Raw genomic sequence first — 25,360 nt, forward strand, 5'->3', positions numbered from 1 at the left:
TGGATTCACAGGAATAGCTACCATGGGGCTAAACTCCCTTACATATAGTCCCATCTCCCTCGCCTGGGTATTACCCACTCACCCAAAGCTTGTGATCGGTCCTCGCTCATGTTCACAGCATGCCTGTAGAATCCCTTTCGCAGGATGAGACACCCAATTTCCCAGTAGGTTGACTCAATAATTCATTGGCAACTGCTGTCTCCTAATCTGCAATGGCATATCCCCCATCTCCACCTGTAGTGCAGAGACTGGGGAGGTCCGAAACGCCCCTGTATGACATCTAGCCTTTCTAGTGAGGTCAGGTCTGCCGAACCATACGCTATACTGCCATAGTCTATTACAGATCGGATCAATGCAACATACATGGTCCCCCCCCCCCCCCCGTCAGATAGCACATCACATTTAGCACCTTCTTACACTTTCCCACCACTCTCTCAATGTGTTCTTCCCAGGTCAGCTTAGTGTCAAAGTACACCCCAAGCAACCTGAAGGACCCCAACCTCTCTAAGTTTCTCCCATATAACCTCAAGTGTACCTCATCTCCCACCTTCCTCGTGGTCAAGAACACTGTCTGAGTTTTCTCTACAGAGAACCTGAATCCCCACATTAATGCCCACTGTTATACCTCATCAATTGCTTCCTGTACCTTCCTGACTATGTATGGAACATTTCTTCCCCTCTTCAAATAGCCCCCCATCATCTGCAAATAACCTCCCAATATCCGGCCGTACCTGAGAGCAAACATCATTGATCATGATTGAGAATAACAGAGGACTTATCACGCTCCCCTACGGTGTATCGTTATCCACCCTAACCTGGAAAGACCTTCCAAACAGGAAGTCCTTTATTCAGTTGTCTGTCTTCATCCTACCCCCATAATATCAAGCTTGATTAGCAACCCCTCCTTCTACATCATATCATACGCCTTTATCCACAACAAAAAAGACAGCCACAGCAGTCTCCTTGTTCACCTGAGCCTTCCTGACCTCTGCTTCTAAGCAGAGCACTGGGTCCATAGCTCCCCTTCACTTTCTGAATCCACTCTGATGTGCCAATACTAGCCCCCTGCTCTCCAGGAAGTACGTTAGCCTCTCCATAATCTTACATACATGGGATGTTAAAGCTATTGCCCGATAGCTTGTTGGCCTCATTGGGTCCTTCCCTGGCTTCCGGATTGGTACAACTACTGACTACAGTAGCTGCCTGGTAGTTTCCCCTCCTCCCACAATCGGTTGTACAACACCAGTACCTTATCCAGCCAACATGACATAGCACACCTCATCTTTCCCAGGTGAAGTTTATTAATATAAAAAAAAAAGTTTTACTCCTTAATATCCAATTGGTAGTTACAGTCTTGTCGCTGCAACTCCCGTACGGACTCTGGAGAGGCAAAGGCCGAGAGCCGTGCGTCCTCCGAAGCCACACTGCTTCTTGACACAATGCCCGCTTAACCCAGAAGCCAGCCACACCAATGTGTCAGAGGAAACACCATATACCTGGCAACCATGTCAGCATGCATTGCACCCAGCCCACCACAGGAGTCGCTAGAGCACAATGGGACAAGAACCCTCCTGAGCCCGGACAACGCTGGGACAATTGTGCACCGCCCCATGGGTCTCCTGGTCGAGGCCAGCTACAACAGAGCCTGGACTCGAACCAGGATCTCTAGTGGCAGAGCTAACAGAGCCTTAGACCACTGCGCCACTCGAGACACTTCTCATCTGTTTCTGCCATATCCTCCCAACTCGTCAACACTGGATAATCCCACTCCCTTCTGACCCCACTCATCCTCTCAATCATCCTCCACACTTCTCACACAGGTCTCGCCCTTCCAATGGTGTCACAGAACCAACGTCAACATGACCTCTTTGCCTCACAGATAATTCTCCTCACCAGAGCCTGGGCCTGTTATACTGAATCTGATGCTGGAAGTTATGTGTACTTTTCAGTACTCTAAATGCCCTGTTCATACTCCTCACTCCTGCTACACACTCCTCCATCCACCATGGGACTGCTTTCCTCCTCCCTGAACTCTTAGGTATAGCCTCAGTAGCTTCTCCCACTAATGTGGTTCTCTCCCAGTTATTCACACAATCCACATCCCCCCTCATATTCACCTGAGCCATCACCTGCTCACTCAGCTCCTGAAACAGGTCCCACCTGCCTACTTCATCTACTGACACCTCTTCCTCCCACTGGCCTACTGTGAATAATATGGGGTAATCATCACTCCCTACTGTCGACTCCTCCCATACCGCCCACTCACAGATTCCTGCCATCAAACTAGATACCAGAGTGAGGTCCAAGGCAGACTCATTCCCTGAGGCTACATCAATCCATCATTCAGGCACACCAGATCTTTCATTTCTATTAGATTTTCCATAACTTGGCCATTTCCATCCATCCGTCGCCCCTCCCCCAGAGCGTGTTGTGGGTATTCAAATCCCCACACCACATTACCTTACCTTGCAAGTCCCACGTGGCTCAGTTGGTAGAGCATGGTGTTTGCAAAGCCAGGGTTGTGGGTTCGATTCCCACGGGGGACCAGTATGGAGAAAAAAATGTATGAAATGTATGCATTTGCTACTGTAAGTCGCTCTGGATAAGAGTGTCTGCTAAATTACTAAAATGTAAATGTTACTTCCATCCTGGCACTTCCAAGTCCAATATCTGATTAAAGTAGTTCACTAGCATCCCTCCTCTCCGCCACACAGTCCTGTTCAATACCTTTGCCTAGCATCCTGTAAGAAAGTCCTTGCTTTATGAAGGTTGCACATTCTCCCCATACACCTACATATCCCTATACGATAACCTCGGTTTGAGACATGTTTCCTGTACACAAATCACATCAGGCTTAGCTGGCATATCCACAATGAACTGCTTGAACTCCTGCCCATTAGCCAACAGGCTTCGAGGAATCCATTGTAGCATTACCACCATAACTAAGATACAGTAATACATGACTCCAGCCTTTGCTGATTGAGGTCATCTCAAACCTCTTCCCATGTCAACCCTGTCATACTCAGATGTCTCCCAGCCACTTTCACTATTAGCTGAATCCTCTCTGTTTTATACTCCACTTTAGCAGTGCTGTTGATAGTTCCTGCTATGAATGTCAACCAGCTTTCTCTTGTCTATGTATACCATGTCTCTACCCACCTGCCCCATAGTCCCCGATCTAGATGCTTCTACCCATCTCTCCCTTGAACCTGTATATCCCTGGACCTAGCCCACCCTTAATGCCTCAGCATACGACACCCTTCTCTCCATTCTCACTTGTTGCACTTCCACTACCTGTTTCATTGCCTCACACCCAAAATATGCCACACCGAGAGCACCCCCACAGCTGCAGCACTTTGGTTGTACACCGTCCCCACACTTCCCATACTCATGCACCCCTCCACACATGGCACACTTATTTTTCTCTTTACAGGCTGCTGCCAGATGCCCAAACCTCTGGCAGTTATAACATCTTAAAGGCTTCGGGTACATAAGCCCTCACATAATAACTCATATCCCATGGTTACTTTACTTGGCAGTACCCTGCCCTTGAAGTGAAAGAGAATTGACAGGCTATCTACCCTCACTTCATCCCTTGTTGCTTGCAATCTTTGAACATTCACTAGAACACCTTCTCTCAAGTTGTAGCTTGTCTCTTTAGTGCTGACACTCACAGGTACTCCTGTTGTCACCCCTTTAATCCACAGCTTCCCTGCTTGATCAGTCCAGCTGCTTGACACCACCTTACACTTTCCTATTTGCTTCACTATGAGAGCTTTTTCCCTCTGAGCCGTACAGAACACCAACAAGTTCCCATCTCTTAACACTTCAGCATTGACAACTTCCCAAATCAACTATTTTATCGCAGCTTTCAACCTTATCAGACTCATCGCCCCAACTCCCCCTTTCTCCCTAAACTTCAGAATCACTTTATGCTCCTCCTCACCTCCATGATCCCCTCGCAAATGAGCTTGTCCTTCGTCCTCGGGCACACTCTACCTCCGAACTGCCACTGGTGTTGGAAACTATTCCGCCCTTTATTTGTACCGCTATACTCCATACTTGCTTCTCTTTCTTTTCCATCACTATCTCCTACCATGTCTGACCCAGTCACAGCACAGCCATGCCTAACCAACGCCACACTGAGTAAAGTTTGATTGTTTTCTTAATCCCTTTCTGTCGAATTGCAGTGCTACTACTCTGATCAAGCCACCAAAACAAACAACCATGCATCCTTTTTTCTCTGCCAAACCGAGATTTAGCTGAAATATGCCACCTCATGGAAGGTCTGTACGTAGGATAAAAAATATCTGTAGAGTTCAAAAGGTACTCCACTAAAGACCACGAAATGGCAAAACCCAAGGAGGTCGAAATGCAAAAATAATGGGTAAATTGGTAATCATTTTAAGAGCAGTTGGGAGGAAAAGTTTAATTTCCAAAAGTTTTAAGTGCTCAAAACCGTTCGTTTTGAGACAGGGGTATCACCAAAGCTATGTTTTCATTAGGTATGTTGTAGCTAATTTCCAAATATGCATGACAATCTCAAAACATTTTTCAACAAATTACAATTATGACAAAAACCGTGTCCATTTGAACGACAATCGTTACCCAAAATTCCATAATCGTCACAGCCCTACATCTGGTAAATATCGGGCGTTATGCCTTCGTCAGTGCTATCAACAGTATGCGCCTTTATTTTTTTATAGCACCTTGCACTTTCACCCTTTGAATTCTTTTGAGCATGAATTAAATTAAGTGATATGAGTTTTATATGTAATTATAAACTGGGTGGTTCAAGCCCTGAATGCTGATTGGCTGACAGACATGGTATATCAGACCGTATAGCACGGGTATGAGTAAAACCCTAAACCCCACCAGCGGGTGGTCCCTATAAAGGTGTCCCATACATACAGTAGGTACAGTTTGCTCCAAGCAGAACTCGGCAAGGCGAACGTCTGTGCTCACATACCCCCCAAAGACCTTCGCTTGAAAAATGAGAGAAAAAGTGACAATATTATTGTTTGTTCCTCTTGAGCCATGCACTTTCTCAAAATATTCTGAATTAATCTAAGATAAATCAAGAAATCTGTAATTAATTTAGACGTTTTTGCTGAGATTTTGCAGACCAGCTAGCTGTTGTGTTTTCAGACATTTTCAATCTCTCTTTAACTCAGGCTGTTTCCCCACCTGCTTCAAGATGTCCACTATCATGCCCAAGAACAGGAAAGGGAACTGAATGACTTGAAGTGCACCTCCTCCCCCCCTGACACACTAGCCCCTTTCCAATTTGCCTACCGCCCTGATAGATCCACAGATGACACAGATGGCTGAAGAAATCCGGCCTGTCCCCAAGGGCCCTCAAGTGTTCTACAGGAGCACCATCGAGAGCATACTGTCAGGCTGCATCACAACCTGGTACGGCAACTCCACTGACGGAGTATGGTACACTCAGGTGAACGCATTATTGGGTGCTTACTGACTGTCCTCCAAGACACCGACAACACCAGGTGTTGTAGGAAGGCCAAGAAGATCATCAAGGACCAAAGCCACCTGAACCACGGCCTGTTGTCCCCACTTCCATCACTCAGACGCAGGCAGTATAGGAGTATCATGGCAAAAACTGTCAGACTGATCGATAGCTTCTACCCCCAGACCATCAGGCTGCTGAGTAGCCACTAGGCAGCTACCTGATCCCCCCTCCCCCCATGGACATTTATCATTGTTACAGTTGTAAATGTGTATATATTCTTATTTGTATTGTTTCATTCACTTCTATTTTTTTACCTGCACTGTTGAATCTCAGAGCATAAGAATTTCATTGTACCCTACAACTACATCTATGATCCTGTGCATGTGACTAATAAAGTAATCTAAGTGCAGTACTTCTCAACTGAAGAAATGTGCATGAAAATGTAGTGCACTGCAGACAGTAGGGCCTAGCTGCTCCTCTCGTTAAATGACAGCAAACACTTAATCGAAGAATACTGTCCATAGTTCCCACCTACTGTTACCGAACTTTGACTTCCCTCAATAAATAAAAAAAGTCACTTATATTGAAGAAGCTATTTTCTTAAATACTATTAGTCAAATGATACTCCAACATTAAGAGAATGGAAGAATCAAATGCTTTATTTAAATATATTTTTTTTAAACTGTCTACAGACTGAAACAACACAATTTGAAGTCATATAGGGTAGTCTTACAAGTATTGGAAACAACATTGGGTGTGGATACGGTGGGAACATGTGGGTCTGACCAAGTATGTAAATGTTAAGTTTATTGTTTTTGTCCATCTAGGTTTTTTGTTGTTGTGTACTAACACCAAAACAAACAAAACGCATACTCCCTTAAGACCTTCGCTTGAAAAAGGGCAATATTACCATTTGTCTCCCTTCAAACGCCGTAGCCACAACACAGCCAGTATACACTTCTTTAAAATAGTCTTATTTAATCCTAGATAAAGCAAGACATCTGTAATACATTGACGTTTTTGCCAAAGTTTAGTCCTGCAATTTTACATCTAAGATATTATTTCTCAAGTTAATTTTTTTCAATTAAAACTACTCGTCTCTCGTTGAATGACAAACACTTTATTGAAGAATCCCGTCCATAGTTCCCACTCCTACTAGTAGTAGTACTGTTGGGCAATCACCGACAAAGGGGCATAAACTTAGGTTACTGAACTTCGTCTCGAGAAAAAAAAATGTGCGTGAACAGCCGGAAAAAACCTGCCTAACAACAAAGTCACAAAATTCTGTCATTGTATATATGCGCAAACTGTTTAGACTGGGAAGCATGCAACAGGCTTTACACACTGCACCGACAGCAAGCAAACATCCCCCACTGTACAGATCAACAGTCGGTCTGGTGAGTTTAGGCCCACCCCACCAAGACACCTTTTATCATTTTTAAAGCCCTTGAAGTCAGCCACCCCAATAACACCGAAATTGGCTTAGACTGCATTAGCGTAAAACCAATGCAAATTTCCGTTCAGCCTCTACCCCTAGAAACCATATGCATACTTTAATTTACTTATCAGATATCCAATTTCAGATGTACTTTGAGAGATTCAAAAGGCACTCGCACATCTGAGCAGTCTTGTTGCAGGTGCATGGCAACAATTAAAGCAATTAAAACAGGATGAAAGAAAGATGTACTTTGAGACAAAGACTTAGGTCAAATTTGAGTTCAAATTGGCTAATTTCAACAACTGAGCATTTGCTATATTGTTCTAAAAGCGAATTATATACAATGTGTAAGCACATAACAGAATCTCAAAAATGGTTTCAATGCGTTTTTTCAGCTAATAATTCATAATATATTCACTGTAAATTCCATATTACTAAATTAACCCCCCTGACAATAGTCTTTAATTGCTATAGTACATTCAACATTTCCTACATAAAGCTTGGGTGTGAAATTAAGTTTTTGCATGCAGATTAATGATATAACACATGACATACTGTATGAGAATGTTGTTTAAAATATCTAGTACAGTACAACAGTTATACAGACAATTATGTTGATATATTTTATGCCCCCTTAATGTGAATTCATGAGTGTTTTATAACTCTCAATTGTTCCAGGTCTAGTAATTTTTCACAATTGTATAACATGTTCTGAATACATACAATAGATACAAGCAAGTTGTCTGAAAATATACATCCGTTCAATAAAAGATTTTTAAACAACTGTATAAAACAACTAATGAAAGGCACCAAACTTTAGTAGACTTTGTTTTATTTCACTCAAACTGCCCATCTACTTGTCTACCCAGGCTGAAATGACCACTAAATAATGCATAACAATGCATAACAGTATGCTTAGCCCACTCCCTTACACAATAATGGGGAACAGTGTGGCAGACTTCTTTCTTAACCCCTTGGTTCAAATTGAACAAATTTGCACTGTATTTGGCACCACCTTCCTCTATGGAATAAAAGCATTAACAAAAATCAATGACTGGTATGTTGTGACCCTCCCATGATTACCAAAACCAGATTTGACGCCTTGATTAAATAATTACAGTCCTTTTATATGATTCCAACGCGAACCTGCGATCTAATTACAATTCAATCTGAACACCGAGCTTAGACCATAAGCTACCGCTTTTTACTGAGCACAGAGGTAAGGGGTACATTTAAATACACTGATGTAACATACACCCTTATATCCCCACAGTCTAGGATTGTAAACAGGGTTAAAGAGGGAGAAAATGACCTTTCAAAAATCCATGCTCCTTATTTTCATTGTGTAATTAATCCTTGTGTCTTTTCATGGTGCTTTGTGTCATTCTCCAACCAAAGTTCCACTGCCGCCATTTGTCCAATCAGACACCGGTATATAGTGACAGGAAGTAGATGTACAAAAGGAAAATAGGGTATATGAGCAGAGGCTTCTTGGTTTTGAATTCATCCCCAACGAGCAGTGAAGCAGCACTGTAAGCAGCCCAAAATACTCCAGAAAGCTGAAAAATGACAGTTATTAACAACTAATGAACACATATCTAATTTAAGTCCATTTGTATTATCTAAAAAAATCTAATCAAATACAGATGTAAAAATAGCTTTGAACAGGTTAGTGTATGTTAAATCACACGTGCAATGGTGAATTACAGAGATTCATTTGTGAGAAAAATCAGATAGAATAAAGGTTGATTATCTTTGCTCACCTTTATTAGTGTAGAAACAACATCAAAACCCCCAATGACCAAAAGCAATGGGGCTATAACGATGAGCGGGAGTAGAGAATATCCAATCACTCCAAGAACTTGTCCATAAGACACCTATCCGAAACAGAACAATGCAAGTCAGTGTTTCACAGCACGCCACATCATTCATGTTGTAATAGGAAGCAAATGCACATCCAAAGATGAACGTACAGTATCAAGTAAGAGAAATGTATTCCTCACCAAGACTAGGAATATGACTTATTTCAGCTAAATGTAAACTTTGGTGGATCTTACCTCACCACCAAGAACACGAGCCAGCAAAAAGATTGTTAAAGATCCGAATATCCAAATGGTAATTATCCAAGACACGACCTTAGGAAAATAAAATAAAGCGACAAATAACTAAAACACAACAACAACAAAAATAATACACACGCTGAAAATTGTGACATTGTATCAAAGTCTCTAGAGGACAAAATATTTTGGTGTGGTAAGTTATTTTCTGAACATTCTTATATCGTTAAATATATCAATGTAGGCTGCCTCCCACTTCATTCAATTCAGTAAGTGAAGAGAACCAGTGAATCAAGCACTGTTTGTGTGAGCAGCATGTGCATCTAATGTTGTTTCAAATCTCAACCCTACAATCGAAGTTCACCATTTACTTTTTCAGAGTAATCTAACTTAGTTGAACCAACAGCCCTCTCTGGGGGGCCAAGGGCCAGATGTAAGGTATGTTCTGAGATCAAAAGAATTCACAGCTTGAACTGCCGCCTCACCCTGAACTGTCCGTAGATGGAGATCATGGAGAAAAGGAGTACTATAGCCAGCGGGCCCCAGAAGTCAGGGTTGTCCCTCACAACCTGCCGGTTGAAGCCCAAGGAGGGCATTGGCATGAGCACACAGCGGATCTTGTAGTAGATGTCTTTCAGGTCGATGTCCAGCTCCTCCCTAATCATATAAGCATATGAGATTGTACAGGAGCATCGTGCGATATCAGCACATTTAATTTGTAGTGATGGCCAAATCAAGTGTCATTTTAATATCAATGTACATGGATAAAGAATGGGTTTCTTGAAGAAGGTACTCACAGAAGAGGTTTGTTGTCTTCGGGGTCATCCTCTTCTACTTCCAGGAGCCAGCCATAGCCTCGTTTCCTCAGGAACGTGGTTGCATATGGGTCTTTTGCATTGTCACTGCCCATGTTCAATTTAACATCTGGGGCATCAATAGTACCGCTTAGATCTGTAGGGAATTTAATGTATATTATTATTGCACATTTTGTCTCTCTGCCCCATAGCTAAATGAGTAGAATTGCATGAAAGTTATACAATATCTAAATGTTCTCTCTGCCCCAAGGCAAAATGTCTAGTACTGCAAGAAATTCACTTTAAAAATGTTCTCTCCACCTCAAGATGGGGGGCACTTAAATGTTTTTCCGCGAGGTGGGGGCCCCAAAAGGCTAGGACTGGTCCTGCAAGGTTTCCAAAACCTATCACAATCAAGGATCAATTGTTCCTAATCTAGATAGTGTTTCGCACTTGACCAATGGGCATTGAATAACAGATAGTCCCCCAAAAAATGTAAAGGAAGTTTGCTCTGATGTGTCGGTCCTATTACTGAGAGATATAAGAATGATCAGGAAATATATTTTTTACATGTATTTCACCGCACATTTTTGGCATTAAACAGTCCACATATACTTCCATTCGTTTTTTCAACTGGTACCGGGGATCTTCAGACGAGTCTTGCAAAACAACCGACATGTACATGTTCGTGAGAGTCTCACCTTTGTACAGAGGGGTAATATTTGTGTGTAGCCCAAACAGTTTGGACGCTACAGACAGAAGTTGGCAGATCGGCTCAGAATAGTCTTGCGGAGGTCGTAGAGCAAAACGGAGAACATTGTGTTCGTGAGCGTCTCGTCTTTCCATAGAGGGGTCATAATAGTTTGTAGGCCAAACCGTTTGGACGCTACAGCCGATTTTGTGAATAGACAGACACATTTTGGGGATTTCTCAAGGTATGACAAACACCGCTCTAGCTCTGACACCTTTTACCAGCAGATGCGTTAGTGCGACATAAGAGGATGCGGTGGATTGAGACGCATCTGATGCAAAAAAACATCGCTGTAGCTTAAACGGAGAGATTATGTGGATTTTTTAAATTATTATGCTAATTCAATTTCAGCGCGGGCGCAGACATCAACCTTAGCGGGTTCGTTTTCAGTTTTCACCACTGAGGTATACTAAGAACTGGAGACTGCGTCCATGATATCCGCCCGTTGTTTTCAAGGTAATCTACTCCTGTTCGTATATGTCGATTCATGGGTCATCTATATCTGGGTTGGATCCGTTTTATATGGACCAACATCACATGCGCTTGCACTTATAGGCTGACCACACCCCTCCCGCAAAATACATTTAGGAATATATGTTATTCAATTATTGCATCCACACTGCTTGCAAACGCCACCGAGCGTCTGTGTTGCCAAGGGCTAAAATAGAAGTCATTCTTATTTCTGATGCAGATCGCGCTGCAAGTCCTGCCTCTCCCATCTCCTCATTGGTTTATAGAAGCAGGTACCCACGTGCCATCTCCTCATTGGTTTATAGAAGCAGGTACCCACATGCCATCTCCTCATTGGTTATACCCACGTGGGTGATTGAAAGATGAACTGTTTTGCTGGTTGTCATGGTAACACTATGACAGTGTAGATGCCAATCACCATATAAATTCAAAGATGAAAAAGCCTGGAAGGAGGAGAGATGACTAGAAACGATTCGGTTGACGTTTTATGTTTGGATTAATTGTCGGAATAGAGGACCTTGTGCATTTCAGGTAAAATAACTCAAATGTTTATATGCCCCGACAAATTAGCTTGCAAAAGCAAGCTAGCTAGCTAAATAGGACAAATTAGCTAGCAAGTGCAAGCTAACTAGCGAAATTGCCATACGTTTAATGCTTTTCGACCTGTCCCCAAATTACTGTCATTGGTTCAGAGTTTTTGATATTTTAACCTGCGTGTCGTGATCACGTTTGGTGTGGGGGAAAAAATACATTTATGCACGATAGTGCACTCGCACAGCCGGTTTGGGTTCCATTCACACAGGGAGCAGTGCGAGTAGCGACATCACATTATCCAAAACATGGCAGACGTTGGATGAATATACATGAAAAATGTTAACATCTGCTGTGTTTTTTTTGTTGTGTTTTTTAAAATCAGCCTCAGCGACAATTATTTGAATAAGTCAATGTGTGTTTTATGCACAAAGGTGATGACTATATCCTGCCTGTTTGGCCCTGTCCGGGGGTATCATCGGATGGGGCCACAGTGTCTTCTGATCCCTCCTGTCTCAGCCTCCAGTATTTATGCTGCAGTAGTTTATGTGTCGGGGGGCTAGGGTCAGTCTGTTACATCTGGAGTATTCTGTTGTCTTATCCAGTGTCCTGTGTGAATGTAAATATGCTCTCTCTAATTCTCTTTCTTTCTTTCTTTCTTTCTCTCGGAGGACCTGAGCCCTAGGACTACCTGGCATGATGACTCCTTGCTGTCCCCAGTCCACCTGGCCACGCTGCTGCTCCAGTTTCAACTGTTCTGCCTGCGGCTACGGAACCCTGACCTGTTCACCGGACGTGCTTGTTGCACCCTCGACAATTACTATGATTATTATTATTTGACCATGCTGGTCATTTACGAACATTTTAACATCTTGACCATGTTCTGTTATAATATCCACCCGGCACAGCCAGAAGAGGACTGGCCACCCCTCATAGCCTGGTTCCTCTCTAGGTTTCTTCCTAGGTTTTTGGCCTTTCTCAGGAGTTTTTCCTAGGGAGTTTTTCCCAGCCACCGTGCTTCTTTCACATGCATTGCTTGCTGTTTGGGGTTTTAGGCTGGGTTTCTGTACAGCACTTTGAGATTTCAGCTGATGTACGAAGGGCTATATAAATAAATTTGATTTGATTTGATTAAAGTATAAATAAATAAAAATAAATAAATAAAAAAATCTTATTAGGAATTTTAATGTATGACTTCTCTATGTGACCTGTGGTGGCTAATTTCTGCATTACCAAATGAGGAGAGTTACAAACACACCAGTCTGAGTTAAACTACATATTTAATAATTAAGATACTTTTGCAAAAGTACTTTGACCTTCAATAATGCACTCTCTCGAATGAACCAGGAAGGTCACTATACAACCATACAAAGAGCTTTTTATACCCATGAATACACCCCTTCAACGTACATTGACGAACCACAAATCTTAGGAACAGTTCAAAGGTTAAGTTTTGTATGAAAAGATATCTATAAAACACAGCAGACAGCAACTGCTATCTCAACAGTGTTCATTATATAGACCAGTGTCTGGTCTCCCTAGAACATCCCTCCCTGGTACGGTATAGAACAAAACCATTAGCTCATGTCCTCTGGAATGCTTTTTAGGCGTTCTCATCAAAATACATTATAAATCTCCTCTGTCAGTGCTATCTCATAGAGGCCCATCCTCAGTAAGACACCTCTTGTTCCCACTCCTGGACAAGCTCACTGAGGGGAGTGACTTGCGCACAGACATTGTGGAGACAAATAATTGGTTCCCCATTAATCACGCCATCCCTTCACATGGTTTAAGAATAGGTAAAGACATTCACATATGAAGACAATGTTTCATTCAGTCCTCCTCTCTTGCTGATATTCTGCATAGCAACAGAGACATGTAAAAAACAAGTCTGACCTCTCCCCTCTCTGGGCCCCAAGTGACTGAGACCCAGCTAAGGGAAACGTGCAACTTAAAGACGCCAGAGACCAAAGGACACTTTCTAATGACAAGTATCTCACATAAGCATATTATACTAATAAAACATCTTCATTATCTATGTTACCCAACTAATTCTGATTCATCCACCACAGACCTCTATGGAAATGTTCTTCCCGGGCAATATGTGAAAACCACACCTCCATTTCCTGGTTGCTAAAATTCTAATAGTTTGCCTAATTTCAGTTAATGTGATAGTACAATGATTCTCTACACTGCATGTTTCATCTAAACTGCTGTGAAATATATTTTCAATAACCAAAAATATTGTATTTTCAGCTGGTGTACAAAATCTAAAGTAAAAGACGCAAAAAATAAACTATAGAACGGGACGCATAGACATAGCGCACATAACAGACACGGCTTCTTCGACTTGCTTTCAATGAGAACAGATCTATAATGTAAATTTCTATGTGAATTTGGTCGGTGCCCTAGAAAGTTACATATTGCAGCTTTAAACTGCAGTACCGAAGCAAAACTCTAGGAGCAGTCAAAACTGTGCCTGGCCCCCTTGGTTTTCACCTCCCTACTCAGACCACTCGCAGACAGCCCTAGCCCTTTACTAGGAAGTTATTCGTCTCTTTTTGACCATTTTAATTGAAAACAATCACAGTAAGGTACTTGTTACCCAGAAATTATTTGATATTAAGATAAACGGCTGCATTGGACCTTAAAACTATTTACTCAATGGGAAACACATTAAACTATTCCAAACAGATTATAGAGTTTTGTATTAAACGTATCTTCAATAGAATACTATTTGTTAGGTGGATTTCCTTCAGTGATATAGTTAACGTTACCTAGCTTGCTAACGTTAGCCTAGCCGTACAGTAGCAGCAGAAAGTTGTCAAATCTCTCCGAACCACGGTAACTTGACAAAAACGACAACACTTTACTCAAACTAGCTACCCAATGAATTAATGTCAAGCTAGCAGAATGACGTGGTGACAAATACGGTACGCAACTAAAAATACAATGAAACACATGACAGTATTCACGGCCTGCTAACATTACCCTCGGCTTCAGTTGATGAGACGAAAGTAAAATCTCCGTTGGTGGGAGAGAGATGCATTGTTGATGTTTTGCCAACAACCTTCAAGTCCTAATAACTGACATTTAAATAAAGGGTTTAATTGAATAGATTGCCACAAGTAAATACAACGTTGTCATTGACTGGATTTCACAATATTTTCCCAACTATTCCATCTTGTTGTTGAGGTATCGTTTGCTCAAACACACAGGCAGCTACCGAAGCAGGAAATGCAATGGAGTCTGGGAAAGACGACACGTCAAAAAATCCTAACACGGCAGCATACAAGCTCGCCATCTAGTGGGGGGAAAAGGTGACGCTGGACTCCCACCATCAATACGCAGCATGAGACCAAAAAAAGAGAACCGGTTACTCCCTTCTCCTTTTGTCGACCAAAGACCCTCCCCCACATAGGGTTGGTCAGAATAGACTGACCAATAGTATCAGCTCGTTGTGAGCTCCTACTTTTGCCGCTAAAAGCGAACTCCTGTGAGATAACAAGGTGCCCCTGTACCGTTCAGTGCTTTCTATTTGTCATTGTTAACTCTTTCAATTCGCGGGTAAATATCTCGGTAGCTTGCTAATGGTGTCTTATATTCTTGGATTTATTTCAAAATAACGTATTCAAATGTATTAATTTAGCTATGCGCTAGCCAGAGTTTGCTAGAAAATGTCGCTAGCCCACTTCATTCCAATTGTTCGAACTGCTAACTAACGTTAGCTAGCTACAACTTGCGTTTGTTTTTTTACAGCACCAACAATGTATTTATAGGTATATTGGTTAGGTAGTTGGTTAGCTAACTAACGTTAGTGGCCGTGCTAGGTGGCTAGCTAACTTTAGCCAACTTGCTACATGTGTTTGTCATCACTGACAGTCACTGGTGAGTGAAGTAGGTTTTTGAAGATCCACGAACGTTAGAATGAATTAACGTTAGTTACGATCGGTTTCTAGCTAGAATTCATAATCATTTACTCTGTTATGTCCAGGTAAATGAGCAGGTATATGCAGATTACGATTAACTAGCTAGTTTAGTCGTTAACACTTGCCAAAGTTACATGAATGCTCCCTAACAAGTTAACGTTAGCTAGGTAAAGTATTATTTTATTTTAATACGTTTAGTTTAATTATACTGTTTTGTCAAATGGTGTCCCTGTCCATGAATATAGCAAGCAACTGTCCTGAATGTTAGCGGCATCTTCAGATTAAAAAATGGGGATCCAGGGGCTGTTGCAGTTCCTCAAAGATGCCTCGGAGCCCATCAGCGTGAGGAAGTACAAGGGACAGACAGTGGCCGTAGACACATATTGCTGGCTTCATAAAGGGGCATTTTCTTGTGCAGAGAAACTTGCCAAAGGGGAGCCAACTGACCAGTAAGCTGTTTTATATCTCAGTATGCATTAACTACCTAACCCTATTAATATAACTATTTAACCCTATGCATTTTCTTTCACATAGGTATGTGACATACTGCATGAAGTTTGTGGACATGCTGTTGTCTTTTGGTGTGAAGCCCATCTTGGTGTTTGATGGCTGCAATCTGCCTTCAAAACAGGAGGTGGACAAAGCTCGCAGAGAGTAAGTGTGTGTGTGGACCTTTAATTTTCTTTAAAGCTAAGATAGTGATGAGTAAGTTAATGTTAGGCCTAGATGGTATTTGCTGTAATGTGTTTCCTTTTAATGAAATAAAATCTTTCCATGTACTTGACTAGGTAGTTTGTTGAATAGAACGGAGTAAATATTTTTACCCAAAAAAGTAAGACCTGACATCTGTCTTCCAGGCGTCGTCAGGCAAATCTGCAGAAAGGTAAGCAGCTCCTACGTGAGGGAAAGATTTCAGAGGCCAGAGACTGCTTTACTCGCTGTGTTACCGTCACCCCTTCCATGGCCCATGATGTCATCAAGGTAAATGTTTCCAATACTGCTAAAACTGTTTAGATGGAAAAAATGCTTTCTTGTGATCAGTATTTTTAGCTGAAACCTATGATGCATATCTTGAATGAAGTGCTTCTATTTGCTGGTTTTGTGCAGTGGTTTAATCTGTCTTAACCGGTTAAACTCGTCATCTGTTTTGTGATGCACTGCTTAATGTTTGATTGTAAATTGGTTGCTTAAAATTGTTTATTCAGCTGAAATAATGTTCTCTCTAGGCTGCAAGGACCAGAGGAGTGGACTGTGTGGTGGCCCCGTATGAAGCTGATGCCCAGCTGGCCTTCCTTAACAAGGCTGGCATTGCACAGGCTATCATCACTGAAGACTCAGACTTATTGGCGTTTGGCTGCAAAAAAGTACAGAATTAGTTCCTTTAAGATGCTGCTCACTGTGGAATTTATGTAATGCATTTGTCACAATCATCATCTGGCTTTAAAGTAACTGTCTGGTTTTTCCAGATTTCTATGAAATATGGCCAATAATTAATTCAAATGAGTGAAATAAGTTTCCTTCCAAAAAATTGTAATTAAGTATGTTACAAAGCAGCTTTTCTGTGTTAGAATGGTGTGGTCATTAATAACATTCACGCGAGTAGATCTCTGGTTGGCCATCTCATCCGCAGGAGATGGCAAACATTTTTAAAATGTCTGTTTGAGATATCATTTTGAGGTGTTTTCTTTCTCTTTTTAATTTATTATTTGGCAACATATGCGTATAGGATGAGTGAGTCAACATTATTTGGGTATGGGTTAACAGAATATGAACTTTTAAATGTGAGATTTTAACTGGACAGTTACTTTAATGGAAACTTAGATTATGGTAATGACCATAATGGGTTCTGCTGGTCATCTCTCTCAGGTGATCCTAAAGATGGACAAACAGGGGAACGGTCTAGAGATTGACCAGAACCACCTGGGGCGGTGCCGCTCTCTGGGTGATGTCTTCACGGAAGAGAAGTTCCGCCACATGTGTATTCTCTCTGGCTGTGACTATCTGTCCTCACTCTATGGGATTGGCTTGGGCAAAGCCTGTAAACTGCTGAGGATGGCAAACAACCCTGATATCATTAAGGTAAGTTTGAATGAGAATTGGTAGTAGAACTAGCACATAGGTAGAAATTAAACTATAATGAAAATGGCCCCTCTAACTTGTTTATGTACTTTCAGGTGATAAGGAAGATGGGCCAGTACCTGAAGATGAATGTGGTTGTGCCAGACGAGTACGTTGACGGCTTTGTTAAGGCCAATAACACCTTCCTCTACCAGCTGGTGTTTGACCCCATCAAGAGGAAGGTGGTGCCTCTCAACCCCTATCCAGAGCACATGGACCCTGCCACCCTCAGCTACGCTGGCCGGTATCCTTTCACTCAGTGGCAGGCCTGACTCCTGCTCTATACATGTTGATTAGTAGCAAAATGGAAAATAAGACACTAGTGGTTTCCCATTTACTACCAGTAAAATATGTTGTCCTTAATGCTTAATCCAGTAATTTAGGAGATTGCAAAGGTTTACAGGTGGCCCTGGGTAACCTGGATATAAACACCATGGAGAGGATTGATGACTTCAACCCAGATGCTACAAATGTCAAGGTACTGGCACTAGGTAGAATGATTAACATAATAGTCATTTCTATACAAACACTACTCATTCATCACAAGTTGTACTGCTAGGTTGTTGTTTTGCTTGTGTCCTTAGTGTTGTATACATGGGGTACTTAGCTATTTTTTGTCAATCGGTACAATTGTATTAATATTTAACTTACAAATGTGTTTGTCGCTAGAGTGCTTAATCTAGCCTTACCCCAGATCTGTATGCTGTACATGTATGGCATGACAACCATAGAGGAGTTGGCTGAAGTGCACATCATTTACACTAACGTATCTAAATCCTTCCTCCCTTTGTGTTTCTTAGCCAGTGAAACCACGCAGTCGTGGCTGGAATGACAGCCAGGTGACTCGGGCCTCCACACACCCCAGCATCTGGAGCAGAGGTTACATACCAGGCACCCTCTCTGCCTCCCAGCCTGTGGGCTCTCCACAGAGGCCTCCCTCAACTAGGGGGAAGGAGAGGGTCATCAGTGTGCAGGGGCTGAGGCTTCCTCACAAGAACACACAGGTTAAGAGACCCAGAGAAGGTGAGATTAGTCTGCTATCTCGTTGTTGCACTGTCATGTTTGAAAGGTGTTCTTTCTGTCACCGTAGGAAGGAAGATTATTTGATTAATCTAGTTCTGTTTAAATAGGTGTGAGAGGATTTGGGATTATTCAGGGGAAACACATTTTATTGCCATAACATCCCAGTTCATCTTGTGAAGTTTTATCAGTCATTCTATGGTAAAGCTTATACTTATATAACATTGAGTGGACCTTCAAAATGTAATGTTGAAATAGAACAGGAAAAATCTTCTTGGTCATTATACAAAAGTTTATCAATGTATTTGATTAATGTAAACCTCAACATTCTTTCCAAGTGGTGTTGATGAATATTTTTATTATAGACCCGACACCAAACTTCTGATTTCCTTTATCTCCCAAAGACTCTGGCGTTTCAGACCAGGATGTGCTGCAGCAGTACTCTCCCTCCGGTCAGAAGCGGTCCAGAGGGGAGGAGGACCCTGGACCCACAGAGAGCCATCACATCTCCACATGCCCCCGGCCCAGTACCAATGTTGCCGCTACCCATCCCAGACCACACAACCGCTTCGCCACCCTGCTACAGAGGAGAAACCAGGAAGGAGGTGGAGACGGGCAGGGAATGCAAAGCCGGTATGGTCTTATAATACACACTTTTAGTCATTGCAACAGCTATTTAATTATATAAGAAATCTTTCAAACTCGTCTTGTCTTTTACATTACTAAAAATGACCTACCTAAAACCACTGGTTCTTCCAATTGTTTTCTTGATCGCATTGTTTGGCCCACATTTGACCAGTTTTTGTTTTATTTTTAATGTTTTGTGATACTGACTAAATGGTTGTATTCCCCTATAGGTTCTTCTGTAGTGGCAGCAGCTACAGTGAGGTGGCCAGCCAGAATCTGGAGTCTTTTGTCAAAGGGGAGGTGTCTCAGGATGAGGTCACAGAGGACCCCGGGGAGGACTATTGTATCGGAGGTTATGCTGAGACAGAGGAAAATGACTCTGTTGACCCTCATAGCCCACCCCCCTCCCCTCTGTCTGCCAGTCAAGGGTTAGGGGTGTTCCGCTGGTCAGGCAGCTCCTCAGAGAGATCCAGGACCCCGACACCCACATCCGGCCTCTCGGCACTGCAGCAGTTCCAGCGCAAGAAGGAAAGCTTCTCCTGGAGCCAGGAAGGCCAGAGGACTCGGAAGACCCCCGGAGCCCCATCCCCAATTCTGGGCAAAGAAGACAAGGATTCACCACCAAACTCTCCACCGTCTCAGGACAGTGCCTACTTCTCTCAGCATAACCACACTTCCTGCAATGTAGTGGAAGTGTCCCCACCCACTCGGCTTGAGGATGCCACCAGGCCTGTACGTCACCGTTTCCTCTGCTAATTAGTCATGCGTAGGCTTCATAACATTTGCATGTGCATCATTGCAAGCTAGTTGAGGGTGCATATGCATGGCTTTTTTTATGTTGTGGTTTGAATGAGTGGAGGCAGTGGCTTTATTAATATACTGCCTGTTCTGTTTTCTAAGAAAATTTACTCCAGTAAGGATTCAGACTCTGTCAAAAGCCCCAGTTCCTCTCCAACAGCAGATGTAAAGAAATCGAGCACAATGAGACCGAAGGTAGCTTACTTTATGTGGGACCATTTTGTATCATGTTGGTTCAACAGAGATTTGGCAGCTAGAACACTTTTGGGATGAACATGCTATATATCCCCACAGTGAAGAATTTTCCTTCCCATCTCTCTCACCAGGTTGCAGGTCTCCCGCGGATGAAACCCGGTGACCAAGGGAAAGGGACAAAGATCCGACCCTCTGCCCCTGCCAGGGCCAGCGGCCTCCGTAAAAAGCCTGCAGGTCCTGGACAGAAACTCACCACCAACAATGAGAACAACCCTGGCCTCCAGGCCACCATCAGTGGCCTCTGGAAAAACTTTGGTTTTAAGAAGTAAGTGAGGGTAATCGTAACCTGCGTAGTCCTCAACCCTGTAGCTGGATTACACCTTTCAATTGTCTTTGCTTTTGTATAAGATTATATGTGATGCCTAATACCAACCTTCCTACAGTAGTTCCCATACTTGCATATTTCCCCCTTTTTTTGAACACAACCAATTTATATTCAAAGGACCTGTCACAAACTTGTCTCTCAAATTTCTATACTGAACAAAAATATAAACTCAACATGCAACAATATCAAAGATTTTACTGAGACAGTTGTGAAGAGGGCACGACAAAGCCTATTCTCCCTCAGGAGACTAAAAAGATTTGGCATGGGTCCTCAGATCTTCAAAAGGTTCTACAGCTGCAACTTCTTGGCATCCGACCGTAAGGCATAACAGAGGGTAATGTGTACGGCCCAGTACATCACTGGGACCAAGCTTCCTGCCATCCAGGACCTCTATACCAGAAAAATGGTCAGACTCCAGCCACCCTAGTTATAGACTGTTCTCTCTGCTACCACACGGCAAGCGGTACCGGAGCACCAGGTGTAGGCCCAAAAGGCTTCTTAACAATTTCTACCCCCAAGCCTTAAGACTCCTGAACAGCTAATCAAAGAGCCCAATTTTACACTGCTGCTACTCTGTTTATTATCGATGCATAATCACTTTAATAACTCTACCTACGGGTACATATTACCTCGATTAACCAGTGCCCCACATTGATTCTGTACTACTACCCCCTGTATATAGCCTCGCTGTTGTTATTTTACTGCTGCTATTTAATTATTTGTTTCTTCTGTTTTTTTACTTTTTTATTTTTTTTTAATCATTGTTAAGGCCTTGTAAGTAAGCATTTCACTGTAAGGTCTACACCTGTTGTATTCGGCGCATGTGACAAACCTTAAAAAAATGGGCCTCAGGATCTCATCACGGTATTTCTGTGCATTGAAATTGCCATCGATAAAATGCAATGGTGTTAGTTGTCCTTAGCTTATGCATGCCCATACCATAACCCCACTGCCACCATGGGGCACTCTGTTCACAACGTTGACATCAGCAAACTGCTCACCCACATTAAGCCATACACGTGGTCTGCGGTTGTGAGGCCGGTTGGACATACTGACAAATTCTCTAAAACGACAGCGGTGTCTTATGGAAGAGAAATTCACGTTTAATTCTCTGGCAACCGTTCTGGTGCACATTCCTGCAGTCAGCATGCCAATTGCATGCTCCCTCAACTTGAGACATCTTTGGCATTGTGTTGTGTGGCAAAACTGCTCATTTCTGTTGGCTATATAGAGTACTGAATATGTTTTGTTTCAGATTCCACTAGTCTTCACTTGAGTGAATGATTGCTACACTGAACAACAATTATAAATGCAATGTGTAACGTGCTGGTTTCATGAGCTGAAAAAAAGTTTCCAGAAATTGTCTATATGCACAAAAATCTTATTTCTCTCAAATGTTGTGCACACATTTGTTTACATCCCTGTTAGTGAGCATTTCTCCTTTACCAAAATAATCCATCCACCTCAGGTGTAGCATATCAAGAAGCTAAAAAAACAGCATCATCTTTGCACAGGTACACCTTGTGCTGGGGACAATAAAAGGCCACTCTAAAATGTGCAGAATTGTCACAGATGTCTCACGTTTTGGCGGGGGTGTGTGTGTGTAATTGGCATGCTGACTGCAGGAATGTCCACCAGAGCTGTTGACAGAGAATTGAATGTTAATTTCTCTACCATAAGCCACCTCTGTCGTTTTTTGAGAATTTGTCAGTATGTCCAACCGGCCTCACAACCGCAGACCACGTGTATGGCGTCGTGTGGGCAAGCGATTCGCTGATGTCAACCGAGTGCCCTGTGGTCGTGAGGGTATGGGCAGGCATAAGCTGCGAACACAATTGCATTTTATCGATGGCAATTTGCATATACAGACGTACCGTGACGAGATCCTGAAGCCCGTTGTTGTGCCATTCATCAGCCACCATCTCATGTTTCAGCATGATAATGCACGGCCCCATGTCACAAGGATCTGTACACAATTCCTGGAAGCTGACAATGTCCCAGTTCTTCCATGGCCTGCATTCTCACCAGACATGTCACCCATTGAGCATGTTTGGGATTCTTTGGATCGACGTATACGGGTGGGACTACATTCCACAGGCCACAATCAACAGCCTGATCAACTCTGCGAAGATGTCACGATGCATGAGGCAAATGGTGGTCACCAGATACTGTCAAATCTTCTGGTCTACGCCGCTACTTTAAAAAACAAAATGTTTTTTTCAGTTATCTTTGAACAACTGATGGATATCTGTTTTCCCAGTTGTGAAATCCATAGATTAGGGCCAAATGAATTTATTTCAATTGACATATTTACTTGCATGAACTAACTCAGTAAACTCTTTGAAATTGTTGCATTTATATTTTTCAGTGTTGAGCACAGCTTTTACAAGCTAGATTACAGCTTTACCAATTATATGATAGCCATCTCTTTCTTGTGACCTACTTTTCATCGGAACGACGTTGATTGTGTTTTTCTGTGTTGCAGAGAAAATCCGAAGATCAACCCCTGTAAGAAAGGAGAGCCCATGTCCCCAGTGAAGGACAACGTGCTAGCCCTCACACCTGAAACAGACAAGGATATTTACTTAATCTCCAGTGTTCAGAAAACCGTATGCCTCTGATGCCGCGTTTTATAAAACATTTTCACAGGCCGAGCACCTTGTGAAAGCCTTCGCTTTACAACATACTGTGTATGTTAATACGTAGTGGATTTTTATGGACTAGATGTAATTGATTTCAGTTTAAATAAATGCAACTTTCTTAAAGGTTTAGGCTGTTATTAAAAATATATATATTATTTGTAGGTTGTTGAAGTAATCTTATTTCATAGCCGTAGTATTACTTCATGGCCGAAAGTATGTGAACTCCTGCTCGGCGAACATCTCATTCTTAAATCATGGGCATTAATGTGGAATTGCCCCCTTTTTGCTGCTACAACAGCCTCCCCTCTCTGGGAAGGATTTCCACTAGATGTTGTAACATTGCTGTGGGGACTTGCTTCCATTCAGCCACAAGAGCATTAGTAAAGTTGGGCACTGATGTTGGGTGATTTGGCCTGGCTCGCAGTCGGTGTTCCAATTCATCCCAAAGGTGTTCGATGGGGTTGATGTCAGGGCTCTGTTCAGGCCAGTGAAGTTCTTCCACACCAATCTCTACAAACCATTTGTGTGGACTTCGCTTTGTGCATGGGGGCATTGTCATGCTGAAACAGGAAAGGGCCTTCCCCTATCTGTTGCCATAAAGTTGGATCGTCTAGAATGCCGTGTGCTGTAGTGTTAAGATTTCCCTTCACTGGAAATAAGGGGCCTAACCCGAAATATGAAAAACAGTCCCAGACCATTATTCCTCCTCCACCAAACTTTACAGTTGTCACTATCTATTGGGGCAGGTAGCGTTCTCCTGGCATCTGCCAAACCCAGATTCGTCCGTTGGACTGCCAGATGGAGAAGCGTGATTTTGTAAAAAGAAAAAAAAATGGCCCTTTTTCTCCCCAATTTTGTGGTATCCAATTGGTAGTTAGTCTTGTCCCATCGCTGCAACTCCCGTACAGACTTGAGAGGTGAAGGTCGAGAGCCGTGCGTCCTCCAAAACACAACCCGCACTAATTCTTGACACCACGCCCGCTTAACCTGGAAGCCAGATACACCAATGTGTCAGAGGAAACACTACACCTGGCGACTGTGTCAGCGTGCATTGCGCCCGGCCCGCCACAGGAGTCGCTAGTGCGCAGTGGTACAGGAACATCCCTGCCGACCAAACCCTCCCCTAACCTGGGTCGCGGCCGGCTGCGACAGAGCCTGGACTCGAACCAGGATCTCTAGTGACACAGCTAGCACTGCGATGCATTGCCTTAGACCACTGCGCCACTCTGGAGGCCCGAGAATGCGTTTCCACCTTTTTCTGGAGTCTAATGGTGGTGAGCTTTACACCAGTCCTGCTGATGCTTGGCATTGTGCATGGTGATCTTAGGCTTGTGTGCGGCTGCTTGGCCATGGAAACCCATTTCATGAAGCTCCCGACAAACAGTTATTGTGCTGATGTTGCTTCTAGTTGCAGTTTAGAACACGGTAGTGAGTGTTGCAACTGAGGACAGATGATTTTTACAAGCTTCAACGCTCAGCGGTCCCGTTCTGAGCTTTTGTGGCCTACCACTTCACGGCTGAGCCGTTGTTGCCCTTCAATGTTTCCACTTCACAATAACATCTGTTACAGTTGACGGGGGCAGCTCTAGCAGGGCAGAAATTAGACAAACTGACTTGTTGGAAAGGCTCTTCAGTAAAGCCATTCTACTGCCAATGTTTCCCTATGGAGATTGCATGGCCGTGTGCTCGATTTTATACATCTATCAGCGACAGGTATGCCTGAAATACCTGACCACTAAATTGAAAGGGTGTCCACATACTTTTGCCCATGTGGTAAATAAATGATTACACAATCTGAGTTCATGGTCATAGAATGTTTGGTTCTCATAAGAAATGTCAACAGAGTAGGTATGTGTGAAGTGAACCCTTAAGATGGTTGAAGAATGAACAATGCATGTTTACTTAAAATGGCCTACCACCAGGCTAACCCTGGAATGTTGAGTTAGCACAGGTGGCTCTGTGCCTGAGAATAATTTTTCTTATGTTTACAATAGGCCTACTTTATAGTCACTTGAGGGCTCCCGAGTGATGCAGTGGTCTAAGGCACTGCATCTCAGTGCTAGAGGCGTCACTACAGACCCTGGTTCGATTCCAGGCTGTATCACAACTGGCCGTGATTGGGAGTCCCATAGGG

The 25,360-nt window shown here is 42.9% G+C and overlaps 2 protein-coding genes across 5 annotated transcripts; one reads left to right on the forward strand and one right to left on the reverse strand.

The window, feature by feature from the left end:
- Nucleotides 1-6,569: 6,569 nt before the first annotated feature.
- Nucleotides 6,570-14,763, reverse strand: LOC115193827 (protein YIPF4). Its single transcript, XM_029752898.1, has 6 exons — nucleotides 14,504-14,763; nucleotides 9,763-9,916; nucleotides 9,451-9,622; nucleotides 8,966-9,043; nucleotides 8,672-8,785; nucleotides 6,570-8,467 (listed from the first exon to the last, which is right to left on the reverse strand). Exons 1-6 carry the CDS (start codon nucleotides 14,559-14,561, stop codon nucleotides 8,330-8,332), a joined length of 714 nt encoding a protein of 237 aa, XP_029608758.1. The 5' UTR covers nucleotides 14,562-14,763; the 3' UTR covers nucleotides 6,570-8,329.
- Nucleotides 14,764-14,840: 77 nt separating this feature from the next.
- exo1 (exonuclease 1) lies at nucleotides 14,841-23,381 on the forward strand. Of its 4 annotated transcripts, none has more exons than XM_029752894.1 (14): nucleotides 14,844-15,079; nucleotides 15,687-15,890; nucleotides 15,976-16,095; nucleotides 16,299-16,422; nucleotides 16,668-16,805; nucleotides 17,308-17,520; nucleotides 17,616-17,803; nucleotides 17,935-18,037; nucleotides 18,360-18,582; nucleotides 18,984-19,212; nucleotides 19,437-19,938; nucleotides 20,107-20,199; nucleotides 20,331-20,524; nucleotides 23,070-23,381. In XM_029752894.1, the coding sequence occupies exons 2-14, from the start codon at nucleotides 15,730-15,732 to the stop codon at nucleotides 23,203-23,205; spliced, it is 2,424 nt and encodes an 807-aa protein (XP_029608754.1). In that variant the 5' UTR covers nucleotides 14,844-15,079; nucleotides 15,687-15,729; the 3' UTR covers nucleotides 23,206-23,381. The 4 variants fall into 4 exon arrangements, with proteins under 4 accessions (XP_029608757.1, XP_029608754.1, XP_029608756.1 ...); XM_029752896.1 differs by having other exon boundaries at nucleotides 14,989-15,021; XM_029752895.1 differs by lacking the exon at nucleotides 14,844-15,079 and adding an exon at nucleotides 15,086-15,400.
- Nucleotides 23,382-25,360: the final 1,979 nt, after the last annotated feature.

Source organism: Salmo trutta, chromosome 5 (assembly GCF_901001165.1).
Source record: "Salmo trutta chromosome 5, fSalTru1.1, whole genome shotgun sequence".
Lineage (NCBI taxonomy): Eukaryota > Metazoa > Chordata > Actinopteri > Salmoniformes > Salmonidae > Salmo > Salmo trutta.